Source organism: Hetaerina americana, unplaced genomic scaffold, assembly GCF_022747635.1.
Source record: "Hetaerina americana unplaced genomic scaffold, ioHetAmer1.1.p SCAF_5, whole genome shotgun sequence".
Taxonomy (NCBI): domain Eukaryota; kingdom Metazoa; phylum Arthropoda; class Insecta; order Odonata; family Calopterygidae; genus Hetaerina; species Hetaerina americana.
This window is the reverse complement of record NW_027287095.1, coordinates 32,311,410-32,331,499: the sequence shown is the minus strand read 5'-3', so window position 1 is coordinate 32,331,499 and position 20,090 is coordinate 32,311,410. Positions and strand designations below refer to the sequence as shown.

The window sequence follows — 20,090 nt, the reverse complement described above, 5'->3', positions numbered from 1 at the left end:
GACAACCCTGCCTTACTCCTCTTCCTAACGCTGCCAATCCGAACTCTCCGTCCCCCATTCGCACCTGAACAGTCTGAGACATGTACAGGTAGCGGATTAGCCACCTTTCCCTTCAATCTATTCCTAATTTCTGCAATATATTCATTAGTACTTCCCGATTCACTCTATCAAACACCTTTTCAAAATCTATGAACCAGGGAAATACATCCTGATTGTATTTTATTTTCCTCTCTAATAGTTCTAATGTACCTCATTACTGCAATGGCATTACGTGTGCCTCTCCCATTAGCATTTTTTATGATTCTTTAAAATTTTTTACTAACATTTACAGAACAGTTTAGGACAATTTGACATGTTTTAAAGGTCAAAAAAAGATATTAAGCTGGAAGGTTAATTTTCAAATTCTAAATCCATGTTATTATGTAATTTACAACATCAATCCACCATGACCCACATTCAATGTAAACCAAGAGACAAAATAGGTTAAGTTGCAACTGGACTTTCAGCAATGAAATAGACTTTGGTAGCCACCTAGACAAAACATTTTAAGGAGCTGCTTTTGAAATAAAATTCGGCACATAAAAAGAAACTTTGCACTTATACAAAGATTATTTGCATAAGTGCATTATATACTATTTTGCTATGAGTCAAATTGGAATACTGAAATTTATTATTAGGACTTTGGTCACTAAAGATTAAAAAAATTAAAGGGCTTTTTTAAACTAAAATTTAACTCCAAAAGAAAAGTATTTAAAATGGTGCTAAGGTTGACTATTGGTTAATGCTATTTTTTAAGTTGGGCACAAATTTCTAAATATAAATATCAACAAAGTTAACCAAAAATAGTTATTTCATGTTTCACAAATGTTGGTTTCAAATAATAGTTGAATCATTAGTCATCAATAAAAAAGCTGGGTGCATGACACTAATGTGGCCTTCTCCATCATTATAGTCTATTTCTTCAATGGCTTTACATATATCATTAGAGCACCTTACACAATAATTTACCTCATATTCCAATCGACCAGGGAGCATGGGGTCTGAAGCGAAGACAATAGCTATAGGGATGGATGTTGGCTCAGCCCAATAGGCACGACTTAACTCCTCTGGTGTTTCAAAGTAGAGGAATGATATTGGCTGAACTCCAGGTTCTTTGTGCATTGTTTGCCAGAGCGTGTTGACAAGCTCCATGAAAGTCTGTGCTTCTGTTGCATTTGGCACAACAGCTAATGTATGATTTTTGAACTTGTTGAAGTGCTCAAAGAGTCTAGCTTCCCCCCGAGGTGAGTCCATTACAGGGAAATTAGGATTGGGTATCACCAACTTGATCAGTATGAGAATACCAAGAAAATAAAGCGGGAGAAGAATCTCCTGTAAGAGAAAGAAAATTCTTTGAGCAAATATGCTTAACATGTATACACTTACTATATTTTGGTAATCTTAAAACAATATTTTTCTCAGAGGCAGGAATATTAAGTACTTCATTATGAAATTTATTCCATAGAAATATTAAATAAATAACCCAGATTTATACTTTTCCACTATACTTTTATTACATTATAAAATTCATTTTGATGTTACCACATTGGTGCATGTACCCGATGATAATGCTGAAATGTATAAGACATTGTCATAAAAGTATAGTGGATAACCTGATTTATTTATCAACTATTTATACAAATTAGAGCCTGCCACAGCGTCTGAGAACCATTCAATAAATACAAATCGACACAATCAGGTTAACTTAATAAGACAGGATATACTTATATCATGAATACAACTACTTCAACATAAATAGAACTCCATCAACATTTTAAACTAAATATCCTGTTTAAACAATTTATTCTAAGAATCATTTTGGACAACCACTTTATCATGATAATGCTTAGAGATACCTAACAAAAGGTTGCAAAATACTAGCATGTGATTCATAGCTAATAATCACATTGGCATTCTGTATTATGCGGAGTAACATTATCAAAATGAGTACATTCAGGCCCGCAGTGGTGGGATTGAAACAATGCTTTAATTAAAAATGGGTAGCCCACGCAATGACTTCCCATTATAACACTTGCGTAATTCAATGAACAAATGATGTAAAAAGTGAATATAAAATGTTACATTTTTGAAAATTGTCTATCCAGCAAATTTTTATTTAAGAACTGATTCATTGAGTTCCATTTCAATTTTATTTTTTCCAAATGAACACTAGATTACACATTCTGCGAGTACACAGCGTCTTTTCTGTAGGGATCTACATTTAAATTCATTTAATTTTAGTTTAAATTTGCTAAAATTAAACCTAATCAGGTAGTAATACTGTCTATGGTATTAACTTTTTTGGTTATTATTTTCCTAAATATATTACTAGTTTTACATCATCACATTTTATAAAACCTAAAATTGTTTAAAACAATCCTCCAAGATATACTAATATTTATCAATCTCCAAAACTGTTTCTAGCAGTTTATCATTTCATTGTTATTTTTTAATCAATGTTTAATTTAACAATGTGGGGTAAATTCCTTAATTACCTATCTTTTCTCAATTTTTTGGGACCAAATACTCATATTGTTTTTACCCTGCAGAACTCTAAGCCTTGTGAATGAGTATCCATGCATTAAAAAACATTCTTCCAAATACTTGGGCTAAACAAACCATATCCCTCACAAACATACTCTAGAAGTACTACTGCACTTGGGTTTGAAACCAAATACCATACTAATTTGCAATGGAATAAAAAACTTACCATTTTAAAATCAGCAAAACACTTATCAAAACTTAATATAACAATTAAGTAAATAAGTGCACATGAAGAGGGTGAGAGTAGAAATAAGTGGCAAAATAAAACTAATCATAGGATAGATAATTAATTTATCAAGTGGTCCATCTTCGAGTTACTTTCATTTTTATTTTAATAAAAATGAAAATCTCTTACATCATCTGTAAATGTTAGCGTAAAACCAATCTTATATGCACATAAACATATTTCACATCTCTCTCATGACAATGATTGAGTGAAAACTGCACCAGTCACTCATATATTTAACATAGTTTCAAGAAGAATATGAATACTAATGATACTAAAATACTATAATTATTAATCACTTAAAAACTGGCATAAGGGCTTGGACATATACATGAGTGTATCACTTATATGTACGAGGGTCATCCGGAAAGTAGTACCCGTTCGTGAACTAAAGACACAAAAGTAAATATTAACAAACATAAAAAATTTTATTTGAAAGAGGATACTTTAAACTACTTCTCAACATAATCTCCAAGCAAATTAAGGCATTTGTCATAACGTGTGACAAGTTTCTGTATTCCTGCTGCATAGTCCTTCGCCGCCAGCTCATTGAGATACGCGAGGGACCCATCTTGCACAAATTTTTGCATAATGCAGATGGTGTTTAACAATTTCATGAACAATTGTTCGAGAAACATTGGGAAAATGCTCACAGATGTCATCAATTGTGACGCGCCGATCGTTCCTCACGAATTCGTCAACTGAGCTCACCAGTTGGTCTGTAATGACAGACGGTCTCTCCGAACGCTCATCGTCGTGTGTGTTCCCCCTCCCCATGTTGAAGTTGCGACACCACCGCCGAACAGACGACTCGTCCATTACATTGTCTCCATACACCTCCTTTAATTGGCGATGAATATCACATGGGCGAACGTTTCTTGCATTGAGGAATTTAATCACTGCCCTCACTTCACAACTGGCGGCGTTCTCAATTTTTTTAAACATTGTAAACAATCACAGAAACAACACAGGCAATGCTAGCGTCACGCAACTTGGCTCAGAGAAGGCAGACAAGCCACTGAAGCTATCTGACCTCGTCCAGCGGCTACTCGCGTCGTCAGCACTTCATGCGGCACGAACGGGTACTACTTTCCGGATGACCCTCGTATATGTAAATACATGTACATGAATATCATCACATTATTTTGCCGGTATATAAACAAATATAAAACATACTGCCAATGATTACTGAACAATTTGTGCAGTATTCTGTAATCCTTTCAGAATTTACAGTTTCTGCTGTATAACACTTTTTTTAATTGATAAATTAATTTAAAACACAAATATCATTCATATCACATCAAAGGCCAGTAAATGGTAAGGCACCCATATGACTTCCCTAAACTCTGTTGTGACCTTGTTTTTAACGGTAAGCTGTGAATAATCTTTTTATCAGCTATTATTTCTAGGGCTTCCAGCATCATGTGTTGGAAACATTTCGCTCATGAATCATTGCATGTAAATGAATTTTAACCTCAACTACTTACTATGGTTTTCACAACAGCACATCAACAAGAAAAATAACTCTTTCTTAAACAATCATGCTAGAAGAAAATGGAAATAATTTTAACCAAAAGCCATGATTTGATTTGCCATCACGGGAAAAATCTGAGCTTTGTGCCAAAGTTGAAGTAAACACTAATGATAGCAAATAAAGCTCTCCATGGGAATTAGCAACAGGAACCAGTAAATGGATAACTGAATTGCAACTAAATGTAAAACTTGGTAGATAATATAGTAAACATCTGATTATTGAGTTGGGTGCTTGTTGAAAAATCGTTTTTAATGTTCTGAAATAATAAATTTGAATTTTACCACAGTTATATGCTGTTTTGAGTTTTCAATGCCTAGCATCAACATCAGGTACAACACATCCCAAAACATTTTGAAAGCAATGAATCACAGTGGAAAACTAGACATCATATTATTATGGAATATGTTAAATTTTCAAAAATTAGAGCCTGCCACAACTGCTCTGCTAGCTTGCTGCACAAAATTAATTACGATCGAGAGCTTCTTAACTTACTCCTCTGTGGAATATCGAAATACATGCACACTTGTTTTTTAAACTTAGGGAATAAAAATGGAATTAAGCATCTCTAACAGAGCTTGGTATTTAACTACTTACTCCGCTGTACCTCAAATAATATGTAATTATACTATATCCATGTTCATTGAAGTCCATTATTTCTCCATTTGACAGGCATCATTAATCCAAACACCATGTAAGATCTGTACTATTCTGAGCACATTTAGTCTAAAGAAAACATAACCTTTAGATAGCTCTTAACTGAACTTGGGGTTTTACAGCAGGATTGTATTTTGGTTTGAACTCCTTTGTGCTGATCTGTTGAGCCTTCTATAGTCTTGCCATCTGTGATTTTTACAAGTTATACCTTTGACAGGGTTGAAGAAAAGGAATGGATGAAGTGTCAGTAGAAGAGGCAATATCATACTCATGTGGACTAATTATGTTAAGAGGGCAAAACTCAGGTGATCGCATTGTGGTGTAGGCCTGAAATAGAACCTATAATAAAATATAGTTTGTCCCAAACCATGGTGGAAGCAAAAATATGAAGGCTCAGAGAACAATATTGTCGAACAAATGGGACTTATATAATTATGCTACACAAAAATTCAGTTCATGTTCAATTCCATTAAGCCGTGATAAACTACCTCACATTTCGATTATCCTCGCAAAAGCGTTCTGAAATACATTTCAGTTAATAGGGCTGGAATCACTACGGACAGATTTAATCCTATGGTCTTTTAAGCTAACATCCTACCATAGAGGTAGTGTGAGACATGCACCTCGAGAATCATTCTGAGGGTGTACCAAAATGGTAAAATCGTCTTTTAATGTGCTGAATACTTCTCAGCATTCATGATAACTTCTTTTACCCAACAATGCATACTCGGGGGTGGGGGCACAGTGGGAAGGGAGAATGCCAGAATCCATGTTTACCCTAGGTGATATAGACCCTATTTGTGAACCTACTCTAAGATTTATTTTAAAAAATTCAATCAGAATTCTCTATAGTGGACTTGTGTCTGTCTTTGCTTGCTCAGTAAACCTTACCAATTTATTCAATATTTCATGTCCATGCATGATTTTCTACAATTTATTCCTGTACATGCTGTCATAGACCCATTGAAAGTTCATGAATATCTGAGATATTTGTTTCACATTTGACAGCTAGTCTAATGTTGATTTACCAGGCTTAACTGGTTCCCTCAAAAATATTTTCTACAAATGTGAAGTCATGTGTGTGAAGTTGAGCATTTGACTGACTTAAAGTCACTGTTCCAATTCAACATCTACCACAAGGCTTCTCACAAATATGCAAAATGCTTTCACTACAGCGATCCCCACACTTGGGTTCAACTTCAGAGCCAAAACCATGGGCTTTCTTCTAGTTATAGCAAACGTGTAAATTTTTTTCCACCAACATTCAATAATTTAACTCAAATGATGCTTCCTTTGTTTGTGTTTTGAAAATTTTAAAAGTTAAATAATTTACTAAAAATGCTATATGTATGTTGTAATTTGAATATTCCCTTTTACAGTTAATTAAAAATCAAAGGGTGGCCAGAGAAATCCACCCACAAAATTTCCTGATTTTCATAGGTTTAACAAAAACATCCCCAGAATCTAAACCTTGCCATGAAACACAAATACAATTTTTTCCCCACATTAGCCATGGATTATAAATGACAAAGGTATAAATAACGTCTCTACTCTCTTAAAATGAAGTGAAAGATTTTTAGATAGTCTTTTTGTAGTGATCTCTGACATTGATACACATCGCTCAAAGGTTATTCCAAAGGGCTTTGGCAGAAATAACAAATGCAGGTGTACTTCTGAGAAAAGGAAAAAATTGCAAAAATAACATTAGTTTTCCCAAAGTTGAAACTAAGACAAACAAATGCTATAATTAAGATAAAAAAAGCAAAAGTATATGTAGTCTTTAATATGGATAAAGGATTAGCAGTTAATAATAAGGATAAAGAATTAGCACTTGAAAGTGCTATGATTGTTATCTAAAGTGATAAAATTTATGTCACACATAGCCATTTTTTCTTAAAAATCATTATCTTTGCAAGTTTCAAACAGGAAAAACTTATGTGAAATAGTTTAAAAAATAATTTTTTTATATTCCTTTAAAAAAAATCCCTGTCTTTCCACCTCATTCCCTGTCAGTTCAGGATATTTATCTGACTTTCCCACATTTCCCTATGGTTGGCTCACCTAAATTACCTAAGCTCATAAACCAAATAGAGACAACTATGTTTCGATTACATCATCTCAACTGTTTACTATAGAAATGAAGTGTAAAAAACAAAAATTGTCATTAAGTTCCATAAATTGACTGGCACACACACATGAATATGATATACATTTATCATTTGGTATGTGATATTCTTTTTACTCACAGAAGTGTGATCAAATATGTGGTTCATTTGGAATGGGATATTAATAGGGGATAAAATAAACAATAGATTAAAATTATTAAATTCATAGTCGTTGCTTCTTTATGTAAAGCTTCATTATTGAGCAATGTGCACACAGTTTTACCATGAAAAGGAGAAAAATATTGTTTGCTAGGTGACCCATATTTCTGTCATGGCATATACATACATACCATGAATTGGTTCCAATATTGTATTTAACTTAATTGGAATGTTATTAAAATCCACAATATTCAATGAAATGTAGAGTTGAAAGTTAACAAACATTCATATATTTAAATATTCAATTGTTTCCGGCTCAACTTTGTGGAAATTCTTTTAATTATTCATATATTTCATTGGAGCATGCCCCTGAACTAATCCTCGATCATGATCAACTTCTTGTGCTGCTCAAAAGAGGAATGAATGTGAAAAATCTTGAACTATCTGTATTCAGGAAATAAACTACCATCACAAAAATTCAAAATTTTACATTTCCATTTAAAAAAATGCTATTAGGAATAACTTTAAATAAATACTCAAATTAAACTATTTGACTTCTTAAAATTTAGTCCCTGTCATTTTTGATAAGTTAACGCCAGGGTAACAGCATGCATATTTTCCAAAATATGCATGCTGTTACTGGGTAATAGAACTAAAATTGTCTTAGTTTTAAATAAATGCACCAAAGTTTTTTTTCCTACAGCAAACTCTCAGAGAAGATGTAACAGATGACAACATGTATGCACCTTTGCCTTTCTGGCTCATGCGTAGTTAATGCTCGTTGAAGCATCATCATTAGCAAAAGAATGGCAATGCTCAAATTTCTATTAAAGGTTGATTACTAGCAGTACCATCAATTTCCATGAGGCATCATATTCAATTACTAAAAATTGCCACCTCCCCGATGCATGATACTACTCTTTAATATTATTCAGAGATTTTCCACCCGTCATCTCAGAGTACTTAGATGATGCTTTCATTTTATGACATTATATTGATCAAGTATTTTTATTTGACATTCATTTATTGATCTGACTTTCAACCAGAGGCACTTCCATGTTCATTACAATCGATCAACACATTGCAAGAAAAATGATCTGGTACTTTCCCGGCGAATAATGTTTTTCAAGATTATTCGGGTCTCCCACCGGGTCCACGTTCGTAGGTTTGCCGACGTTTCGATGGCCGAGTTGTCCATCGTCTTCATGCCCTGAGATTTTGTTACTGCTGAGAACTGTTAATTTCAAGACTGAGTAGTTACGAAGAGATGATGAGGCCAAATTTTCATGGCACCATAAATAATTTCAACCTATATTCAACCATGCACAATGGAAACTCATTCCATAGGGACAGTATTTACATTTCTACCTTTTATTCCTCTTCTCAATGCAAATAATATTTAACCTCCATCGCTTGTAGTTCCCCATTTCATTTATCCACATAATTTAATATGAGCATTGTTAGTCACGATAATTTAGGGTAGAGTGCACTCTGAACTAGTCCATTATGCATGCGAAATTTCCACATTCAAGGCTATGCCAGGGATCAGATACTTTCCCTGTGCTACCATTCTGTTTCCCATGAAGTTCTAGTGACATGAAATTGTTATTGGGTTTTATTGCATGGGGTCAGACAAAGGCATCCCACAGAATTTGAACCCAGGACCCTGCGGTCACTAAATATTCTACCCACCAGGTTATAATGTCCTCCATTCTGCCATAAATCATCATGGTCATTGGTCCGTAGTAAATTCTAAAAGATTCAAAACTTTTTCATGGTTTATGTACCGCAGAAGTGCATGTCTCTTTAAGCTTTATGCTAATTGTTTCAACCAATATGTTACTTGTAACCTTTAACCCGAAAAACAAGATAAACCTTCCGATTGTGTCACATAGAGAGTTAAAATACACCCATTTACACACTACCTTTACGGAAATTTATACAAAATCTTTCATTAACTTTTATCCTCTGATTCTGGCAAATGGAGTACATGAGTTTGGAGGATGTAGCCCCTCTTCTCAAGCTTCCATTGCTTTACAGCATAATAGGACCCTTCTATATGCTCATAGTTATACAAATCGTAAAAGAAAACATTAAAATAAGGATCACAAAGTTAGTCAGTTATGACTGATCAAAGAACCCTTTCATCACCTAATTGGATTTTTGCCCATACATGCTGATGAGGTGGATGAACTACTGCTTTTCTATGGCAGGAGCAAGAACTAAGAATCTTACATGTATGTTTAAATGAATCTCCATAAGTGCACATTCACAGATATGAAAAATGATCTCATAATCCTTCAGTTGAGTATGATCAATTCTGAACATACTCAACTAAAGGCTTTTTCCATGCATGCATATTTTGTGAACAGTTACATTGTGCATTACTACAATTTCTTTGCCAATGGCACATGCAAATTGAGTAGACAGCTCTGCAGTCAAACTGAGAACAATCATTCAAAGGGCTCTTTCTATCTATTTCTATCTATTTCTATCACTAAGATTGAAGAGGACATTTTGGAGATTCTTCATAAAAGAAGAATGCACATATACTGTTTAGAAACTTGAGTGAAAATACTTAAGAATATTTTAATCATTTGTCAGTGGAGATGCAATCAATAAAACTGAAGAGGGAATTGGATTATTCACAAGTGATAGGAGGGGTATTTATTATGATAAGATAAGGGAGCTCTTATGATGCTTTAACACTCGTCGAGAAGGAACTGAAAGAGGCCATTGCAATTGCATTTGATAATTCATTTGACAAACAATTTCTGTCATCTGCAACAATCTATTCCTAGAGATAATTCAAAGCCAAATATTATTAAAGCTAATTCTGTCAACAACTTCTCCCCTGAAAAATTTAACCTTGGGTGAATTATGGCTTAGGCCAGCTAAAATTGAGCTTTCAGCGAATGATACAATTATTTTCAGGGTTGATTAAAATGATGTAATATTCCCAGTCAAATCCATTGGTCAATGTACCTTTAATACTACAAGCCATAGAAACTAATTCCTGGCCAGTTATGACATATAATCCGGGATCTGTAATGAAAATGTTTTCTATGTCTTAAGAGTCATGTCACTTTTATCATGAATGTTTCTATGCTGACATGACCAACATTACATCACTTTAAAACATACACCATGTTATTGTGTACGGATTGTGTGAAACTCAATTGGTGAACTTTTTGAACATTTCAAAAGCTTACCCGAACATATTCTTAACCTCATGGATGCGGAACCCTAGTGTCTGAGCTCATACGAATACACAGGTTTTACGAGGGTCATCCGGAAAGTAGTACCCATTCGTGCCGCATGAAGTGCTGACGACGCGAGTAGCCGCTGGACGAGGTCAGATAGCTTCAGTGGCTTGTCTGCCTTCTCTGAGCCAAGTTGCGTGACGCTAGCATTGCCTGTGTTGTTTCTGTGATTGTTTACAATGTTTAAAAAAATTGAGAACGCCGCCAGTTGTGAAGTGAGGGCAGTGATTAAATTCCTCAATGCAAGAAACGTTCGCCCATGTGATATTCATCGCCAATTAAAGGAGGTGTATGGAGACAATGTAATGGACGAGTCGTCTGTTCGGCGGTGGTGTCGCAACTTCAACATGGGGAGGGGGAACACACACGACGATGAGCGTTCGGGGAGACCGTCTGTCATTACAGACCAACTGGTGAGCTCAGTTGACGAATTCGTGAGGAACGATCGGCGCGTCACAATTGATGACATCTGTGAGCATTTTCCCAATGTTTCTCGAACAATTGTTCATGAAATTGTTAAACACCATCTGCATTATGCAAAAATTTGTGCAAGATGGGTCCCTCGCGTATCTCAATGAGCTGGCGGCGAAGGACTATGCAGCAGGAATACAGAAACTTGTCACACGTTATGACAAATGCCTTAATTTGCTTGGAGATTATGTTGAGAAGTAGTTTAAAGTATCCTCTTTCAAATAAAATTTTTTATGTTTGTTAATATTTACTTTTGTGTCTTTAGTTCACGAACGGGTACTACTTTCCGGATGACCCTCGTACATATAAGTGATACACTCATGTATATGTCCAAGCCCTTATGCCAGTTTTTAAGTGATTAATAATTATAGTATTTTAGTATCATTAGTATTCATATTCTTCTTGAAACTATGTTAAATATATGAGTGACTGGTGCAGTTTTCACTCAATCATTGTCATGAGAGAGATGTGAAATATGTTTATGTGCATATAAGATTGGTTTTACGCTAACATTTACAGATGATGTAAGAGATTTTCATTTTTATTAAAATAAAAATGAAAGTAACTCGAAGATGGACCACTTGATAAATTAATTATCTATCCTATGATTAGTTTTATTTTGCCACTTATTTCTACTCTCACCCTCTTCATGTGCACTTATTTACTTAATTGTTATATTAAGTTTTGATAAGTGTTTTGCTGATTTTAAAATGGTAAGTTTTTTATTCCATTGCAAATTAGTATGGTATTTGGTTTCAAACCCAAGTGCAGTAGTACTTCTAGAGTATGTTTGTGAGGGATATGGTTTGTTTAGCCCAAGTATTTGGAAGAATGTTTTTTAATGCATGGATACTCATTCACAAGGCTTAGAGTTCTGCAGGGTAAAAACAATATGAGTATTTGGTCCCAAAAAATTGAGAAAAGATAGGTAATTAAGGAATTTACCCCACATTGTTAAATTAAACATTGATTAAAAAATAACAATGAAATGATAAACTGCTAGAAACAGTTTTGGAGATTGATAAATATTAGTATATCTTGGAGGATTGTTTTAAACAATTTTAGGTTTTATAAAATGTGATGATGTAAAACTAGTAATATATTTAGGAAAATAATAACCAAAAAAGTTAATACCATAGACAGTATTACTACCTGATTAGGTTTAATTTTAGCAAATTTAAACTAAAATTAAATGAATTTAAATGTAGATCCCTACAGAAAAGACGCTGTGTACTCGCAGAATGTGTAATCTAGTGTTCATTTGGAAAAAATAAAATTGAAATGGAACTCAATGAATCAGTTCTTAAATAAAAATTTGCTGGATAGACAATTTTCAAAAATGTAACATTTTATATTCACTTTTTACATCATTTGTTCATTGAATTACGCAAGTGTTATAATGGGAAGTCATTGCGTGGGCTACCCATTTTTAATTAAAGCATTGTTTCAATCCCACCACTGCGGGCCTGAATGTACTCATTTTGATAATGTTACTCCGCATAATACAGAATGCCAATGTGATTATTAGCTATGAATCACACTCGTATATGATACGTCTTGAGAAATGTAGGAAGTACATATTAGGAGGTGGCTGTAAATCATCTTTTGATAGCTGGGACACTTAGTGACATCTTCACTGGCCATTCTGAAGTACATACCTGGATTTTAAACCAAATGAAAATCAAACAAAAATTGAACGTTTGATTAGAATAAATGAGTAGGAAAATATATTTTTTCAAAATAAATAGGGTGAATTAAATACAGGACACCAAATGAATACCAAGGATTTCCCAAAAAATAATGGGCATATTGAAAGTTATACGACAGCGCAGGAGGATAAAACACTCTAAATGTGTATGGTATATGTATATGAAACAAAATTTTGCTGTATAATTAATAAGTGACAGCATGCATCATATTAGCAATAGGCTGAACTTGCACCACAAATAGCCATAGACTGAGTGCACCACAAATAGCCATTTATTACAATTTGGGTCACGGAAAAATTCCAGGGGACATTCTGCCACTTACACCCTCGACTATACCGATGAAGAATGGGACTCACCTGACGGGTCACATCACTATTCCAGCAGAATTTACTTTAAATGAATGACAATGAACATCTACAGAACAAACTTGAATGAAATCACTTTACAAAATGAACCAATAAAAAAGGTCCAATGTTATATCAATGAGTGCAATATTAGTGAATGGTTCAGTGGTGCCACCCTATTCATGTCGGAATATGAAAAGATGTTTGCTACCAAACCTAAACAACCTTTTCCCTTACTCATTGTACCACAACAGGGAGAATGTAATGTAATACGCATTGCTTTTATTTGTCCCCCCTTTATCTTGATTTGTTTCTTCATCTCCATTCCCCTCCATACTATTTCATATCCTCTTCTTGGCTTAATATGTCTAGGTGACTGAGTGTGGTTTTACCTTTGTACCATAACACTGGGCTCTTAAGTTAGACATTCCAGACCGGGATAGCACCATAATAAAAACTGTTGAATCCTGCTTTGATACACCCAAAGAACTGCCTGGAACTGGGATTGAAGGCAAAACCAGAAGATCCAATGAAGTTCCCATCTAGAGATAATTGAGTGGCCAAACACTGCTAATGTGCATCAGATACATACTTCTTTGAACCTACTAAAACACATCACATGATTGAACAATGCCGCTTCCTCTGCCTATTACTGACTACCATGACTAATCTCCTAAACCATGTTGGTTCCAATATAAATAGGGAGGATTTAATAAAATAAATAAATTGTGGAATGCGTAGGTCTTAACGTACAATGATGCAGGGACTAATGTAAAAAAATACACAAGATCAACATTTGTTATAGGATTACACATTTATAATTCATCAGATAGCAGAGAAAATGATTTAGCGATATCATATTAGTCTTTAATCAGAACCCCATTCTCTGAAAACATATTCATTGAAAGATAGGGCCCATACTTGAATTTATTGCAAATTAACTGAAGTTGATATTTTATTTTACATGAAGGGGACATTTTTAAGTGTCATTTTCTGTCGATTTATTCAGTAGAATAGGGGATTTCCAAATCCATCCGGAGACATTTGAGTTAGGAGTGTAGTACTTTTTATATCTGTATCACGCTGATCCTGTATTCCTCTTCAGGACAATCAAGGTAAAATAAAATCAAATCAACCAAAGTAAAAATGCACCAAGTGCAATTTTTTTGGAGTCATCTCTCTCCTAATACCTGCAGCTTAAATAATCTATTGCAGTATTCCTAATGAGAGGTAAAATACAAATATGAGACCAAATGAATATTAAACCATACGCTATTTTCATTAAATTATTGGAACAGACAACAAAATTATGCAACTGAAATACACAAACTAGAACTAAACCTCTAAACACATATTAGCAGGCGACATTTTCAATGAAAAAGTATGACGGTGTTGATTTTAGTGTACCGAATACATTGCTTTTTATTTTTTCAGTATATTGTGAACTGAATTCCTTCATTGCTGAGGCTAAGATTTAGACGGACCAGCCCACATTCACACAATTTTTTTCCTGGTAGCCATTCTTAACAATAAATCGTGAGTAAACCTCAGTTCAAATCTATACTCAATAAATAATACGACGCAATGACCGTCGGCAGACAGGCCACTTCCCTGTCCTGGCAGAATATATTCACACATCGTCATAAATTCCTGTATTTTACCACTGTACACTTAAGCCTATGAGAATTAAACTTCAAAGCACTTAGGCATAGTTAGAATTGTATTTCATACAATACTTTCGAAATCAGTCTCACACAGTTGGCTATTTTAGTTATCATTACTTTAAAAGTCATCATTTTATTAGTCTAAATTACATCCTAAAGTCTTTCAGAAGACATCCAACATTAGGTAAAATTGAATACTTTTAACGGCATTCAGCATTAAATATAAACTCTCTTCGGAGACTTTAACTTAGAACACGGCGAACAAATATTGCCCTCTTATGAAAACGAGTATACACATGGGTTGGAGAATTAACGCAAGAAGACACGAGCACAACATAAAAATGCATCGGGGCTGATCTGACATGAGATTCATCAATTTTGTGGGTCAATGATATAACTAAATTAATTCTAACTATGAATTACTGCATATATGTCATTGTTAATCCATTAAAGATAAAGGGCTTAGGCATTTATATTAAAATATATTAAAACCTGAATATTCTCTACAGACTATGAAACAATGCCGAAGGTATGGACATTCGTACATATATCACCGCTTTAGCAATTTATAGAGTAAAATTTTCATGTACTTACAGCCAAAGTCTTTCTTTTTTCACGTTTCTTCAGAAGAACGTTCCTGATTATCATTGCTTTCAGCTGAGATGTGAATACTGAGGATCTTTCAACCATTTTGAAGGCACTTATTTTTACCTCCTTTTCCAATATTGTCCTGCAATGATAAAGTTTCGAGCACAAAGGATTCACCGCACTAGCACTCGATTTTAATCAACTTCAAAGATGATAATCCAAAGGATTTGAGACATAATATTTGTATCTCTAATAGACTATGCTTTACCACCGAAACCTAAAAAGTGCCATTCAGGCACTGCATTACTGTATTCGGTGGCCGACAGTAAATTCACTGAAGCCAACTAAATGATGCGCTTAATACACTCGCATTGGAAAAAATGAGTTCCCGGGAATATCGCGATTTGATATCGAGCGTTCATCCATGATCTAATCAATTCTTACCAATTTTTATTTCACGTTTACTCAGAGGATATCAATCTAATGCGTACTACAAAACTATCACAATAAAGGTCAACTATTGATAACACAGGTCCCACACCAACCTAATACGCTATAAAATGTCCGAATATAGATAATACATCATAGTGATTACAATGACTCATTATTATACATACTTACAGAAAATTATTTCCTGCATGGACTTTTATTATCATCCTTGATTTTGTGCATTTTCATATTCCTCATTGTTCAACTTGCAGAAAACTCACAGCCATGGATACAAACGTAACACATACGCGCACTACGACCTTCAGCTGTTTTGAGCTATCGATTCACAACAGCTTTGTTATTGATCGCTTTCCCCAATTCATACACAATGTATATACGTTTGTAGAATTAATTAAATTTACAACAGGGGTCAAATTCTGCGTTACATTACTTAATCGGTGCATTGGTATGGCATACGTAACCTTGCAGGAACCGAGAAGCAAACCAAAAAAGAGCAAGGATGAACTCCGAGATACGCAGTGAAGAGCGACAAAACAATCATGCGCCTTCACATGCCGGGAGAAATTTCCGGTTTTCCATGGTTCACTCGAAACATTGAAGAAAAACGTGACCCGAAATCGATCGCTGACGCACTAATAACTGCGGTCTTATCACATGATTGTCGTATATCAGGCACCACAACGTGAAAGACAATACGTGCACGATAAGCCACCTCTCTTCTTCCTGGGTGGGTTTCCGCGCAGACTGAACACTACCCCCCGCCCCCATGCGATCTGCTGCTTTTTCTCGCCCCCGCAAATCCGGCTCGGCTTTGTTAGGAATGGCGCAGTTTAATGGTTTGACATAATATGATTTTGAGCCGAATGGAAGTAATTCTAGAACACACGCAGATCAACATGAGGAAATGGCACTATAATGCAGATGTCATGCCTTTTTTCCTCCTGAGTAAGATTTATTCTATTTTCAAATATGCGTCGAATCGGGTGGGCATGCATAGTTCAAACTTTCAAAAATAAATGCAATTTTATGTATAATAATACGCAAATGGGTTTTCAGACCTGCGTTAATTGTTTTTGAGACATATGCCATACATTATGCATGGATGAGTGAATATGCTTATCATCGAGAGTATAGAAGGTTACCAGCATCTAGTACATCATTTGCTTTTAGAATGCATTAATATCATTGTGCATTCATTAATAAAAGTAATAACATGAATCATTTTTCTTGATACTATTAGAATTATATCGATTTGTAACACCGATCAATATGAAATGATATATTTAATGCCCTATGTGTAAAACTGCTTTTTGGAAGTTAAGGCACAGAGAAAAAGAAAATCATAATTCTCAAAAGGGTGTATAATTGTTAAGGGGAGGTAGGGAACAAATTAGAGTTAAAACGTTATTTTTGGATATTTATATTAAATATTTCATAAAACCAACGTAAATTATACTTAGATATGTTTGAAATGGAGACTTAGCGTCTACAATAAGGTGCCTCGAAGCATCACGCTGGAAGAAGCATTTCTCTGAGAATGTAATCGTATCAAAAAGCTTTGTGTCTAAAGGGCAAAAATCTCATTTTCATATAAAAGTAAAAATAAAGCCACGGGAAACCTCCTCCGAAAGGGCAACGCCCAAAATGTCAAGGATCATCCTACTTCACTTTGGTGCATCGATATCAATAAAAGGTCAGAACGCGGAAGAACGTTGCAATATAATCTCATTAAGCACATTCTCCTAACAATAGGACAAATCGTTGAATTATTGAAATTCACTTCCGGTAAAAAATATTTCGACCGTGACAGGACTCGAACCTGCAATCTTCGGATCCGAAGTCCGACGCCTTATCCATTAGGCCACACGGTCATGTTTCCAATGTAGAGTTAAGTTTTAATAAATATATAAGTAGTTATTATACGTACCTAAAAATTAGTCATTGCATGATTTTTTCATAGCTGATTATGTTATGACATACAAAAAAACTATTTTCATTTACTAAAGCTACCATGGTTCTACAAAATATAGAAATGTTGATAAGAACAGGTAGGTTTACCCAAAAAAGAGAGAAATGCAAAATCCTGTAGATCGCACCTTTGGTGATCGATAAATAGCGATTGCGAGCGAATATATACATAATGATCATATTCATTTCGTTTGGGTCAGGTTTACCCGTGATTAGTGGAACATATAAGATAGTAACTAAAGGGGAATAGTGAAAATTGGCAATTCTGTCTCTAAAAATATTTTATTATCATACATTTATGGCGTTAATGTTAAGGACCTTCAATTTTAAATTGCCAGATTTTCATAACACCTTGGATGGTGCTGCCGCGGTATAAAATAGCAACACGTGTTCCTTCATTAGCGGGAGTTTCAAAAGGTGAATAATGATGAAAATCAATATGAAAGTTTAATTAGCCGACTTTGAAATGAAAATTTTGCCAGTGCCGTGTTTTAATGGTCTAATAGATAATTATATTTCGTAAATCTGATAGAGAATCACAAAACTATTGGTCTGAAGAAAGTTATCACTTAAGCAGATGGAAAATGCACACATTAATTAAAAACAGAAATGGGTTTGGAATACGCTTGAAACAAAGGTTTTGGAATTTGAATTTTATTTTCGATCTTAAGCGCTAAAATTTAACCCCAATACATCAGCATTTTTTATATCGGTTAAATAAGATATGAAAGAGTTAGGCGAAATAATTTGGAGAAAACATTAGTCTGGCGACTTCCATCAATTGTCATTTTTAGAAAATATTTCCTATAATATTAATTAAAATCACCAATGAATATATTTCAGAATGTAATTGGGCTTCCATTTTGGTTTTACATATTTTAAATTTGAAAAATCCTTTGGAACATTTACTCATACTTCATACTGAAATTACATAGGCATACTGAAATATTAAGATTTAAGAAGTGGAGGCGGTATATTACCTCAAGCCTTTAATCTATGAAAAATTCTACACGATTTCATATCCAATGTTTTAAATCAACTTGCACCCGTTTTTATTGATATCTTATTTTTTATTGATATTCATATTGCGAATATTTGGTTCTTATGCAACTGAGATCATATGGCTGGCACCTTCAGCTTGACACAAAAAAATGATTAATAACAAATTAAAGAATGCAAGCACGTTGTGAGTATTGAAGTAATATTTATTTGAAGACATATCTTACATCCGAAGCTGTTTATGCTCCTAGCGGTGATTAATTAATTTGAAAGAGTTGTCGTTTTCAGAAAACAGAGGGAGACGATAAAGATGGAAGCAGAGGAACTACGCCATTCATAGTTTTCCATTGGGATCGGAATATCACTAATGGCAAAAATAGACCCTCGAAGTGTCGTAGGAATCTAGCAATATCCAGCAAGAAACACAGTTACTATCACCAAAATATCAACGGTTACTCTGACAGTACAGAGTACAGAAGGAGTATTCGTACTGCTTTCTTTCACGAAGAACGTTCAAGGATGACGCTCGCTTGCATAATTGAACGATCAAATTATTCTGTGACTCCATAATAGCCTTAATTTCCGCTCACCTTTCTGTCTCGAACTACATTAAATGTGCCTACTTTTATAGGCAAACATGTGTCTACTCTCTTTTTTGTCAGCTCTAAGTTCCTGTGATGAAACGTTTCTTAACAGGCATCGTCGCAGAGCCCTCAATTTCCCTCGTCTTCACGTGGTAACCTTAGAAAATTCAAAGAATGACTGAAATACGGCTAAAATCACTGAGTTAGAGAAATTATAGTAACTAAAAAAATGTTGATAAGTAAGCTTTCCGTTGGGCAAGGAAAAAAACCTCAAACCCCCTTCATTGCCTCCAAATTCGCATCTGTCCCAGTTATATTGGATTTTTTTCCTTTCCATCTGTCCCCTCCTACACAATTACTGCAGTTACGGGACCACTGTCATAGGAGTTCTGAACAGTAAAGGGTCAAGGAATAGGTAAAAATTAGAACGAACTAGTACAGACTTTCATCGCCCTCTGAAAATGCACCATCTATGCATTAATCCAAGTCATTAGCTATGCATTATAGACATTTAGGTTTTCGTTTGTTCAGAGACGGAAAATGTTTACAGAATTGTTCATTAAGGGCATTTGGAATAAAAATGCGTGTCAAATATTTGGAATTTATTCCCTCAGGCCTTTACATTCTGCTGCCGGGTATTGAAAGGTTTTCCCTTTAAAGAGAATGCCCTTTGATGCTGATTGGACTAATTTAACACTCCCGCGAACATATTAAGAATAATTTTATAGACCTAACTTTTTTTCCAATAAAATGTTCACAAAATTATACATTCATTTCCTATTTGATTAA

The 20,090-nt window shown here is 34.5% G+C and overlaps 1 protein-coding gene and 1 non-coding gene across 2 annotated transcripts in view; both read right to left on the bottom strand.

Moving 5' to 3' along the window:
• Nucleotides 1–16,474, bottom strand: part of LOC139694365 (cholesterol transporter ABCA5-like) — an 83,548-nt gene extending 67,074 nt beyond the window's left edge. Inside the window, exons 1-3 of the mRNA XM_071592869.1 lie at nucleotides 15,922–16,474; nucleotides 15,307–15,442; nucleotides 1,009–1,371 (exon numbers count right to left, since the gene is read on the bottom strand). Of these exons, the coding sequence (XP_071448970.1) occupies nucleotides 1,009–1,371; nucleotides 15,307–15,442; nucleotides 15,922–15,956 (534 nt within the window). The 5' untranslated portion in view covers nucleotides 15,957–16,474. The remainder of the gene's footprint in view (nucleotides 1–1,008; nucleotides 1,372–15,306; nucleotides 15,443–15,921) is intronic.
• Nucleotides 16,475–17,548: 1,074 nt separating this feature from the next.
• On the bottom strand, nucleotides 17,549–17,621 carry TRNAR-UCG (transfer RNA arginine (anticodon UCG)). The gene has a single exon. It is a non-coding gene; the product is annotated as a tRNA-Arg (tRNA).
• Between the last annotated feature and the right edge of the window lie 2,469 nt (nucleotides 17,622–20,090).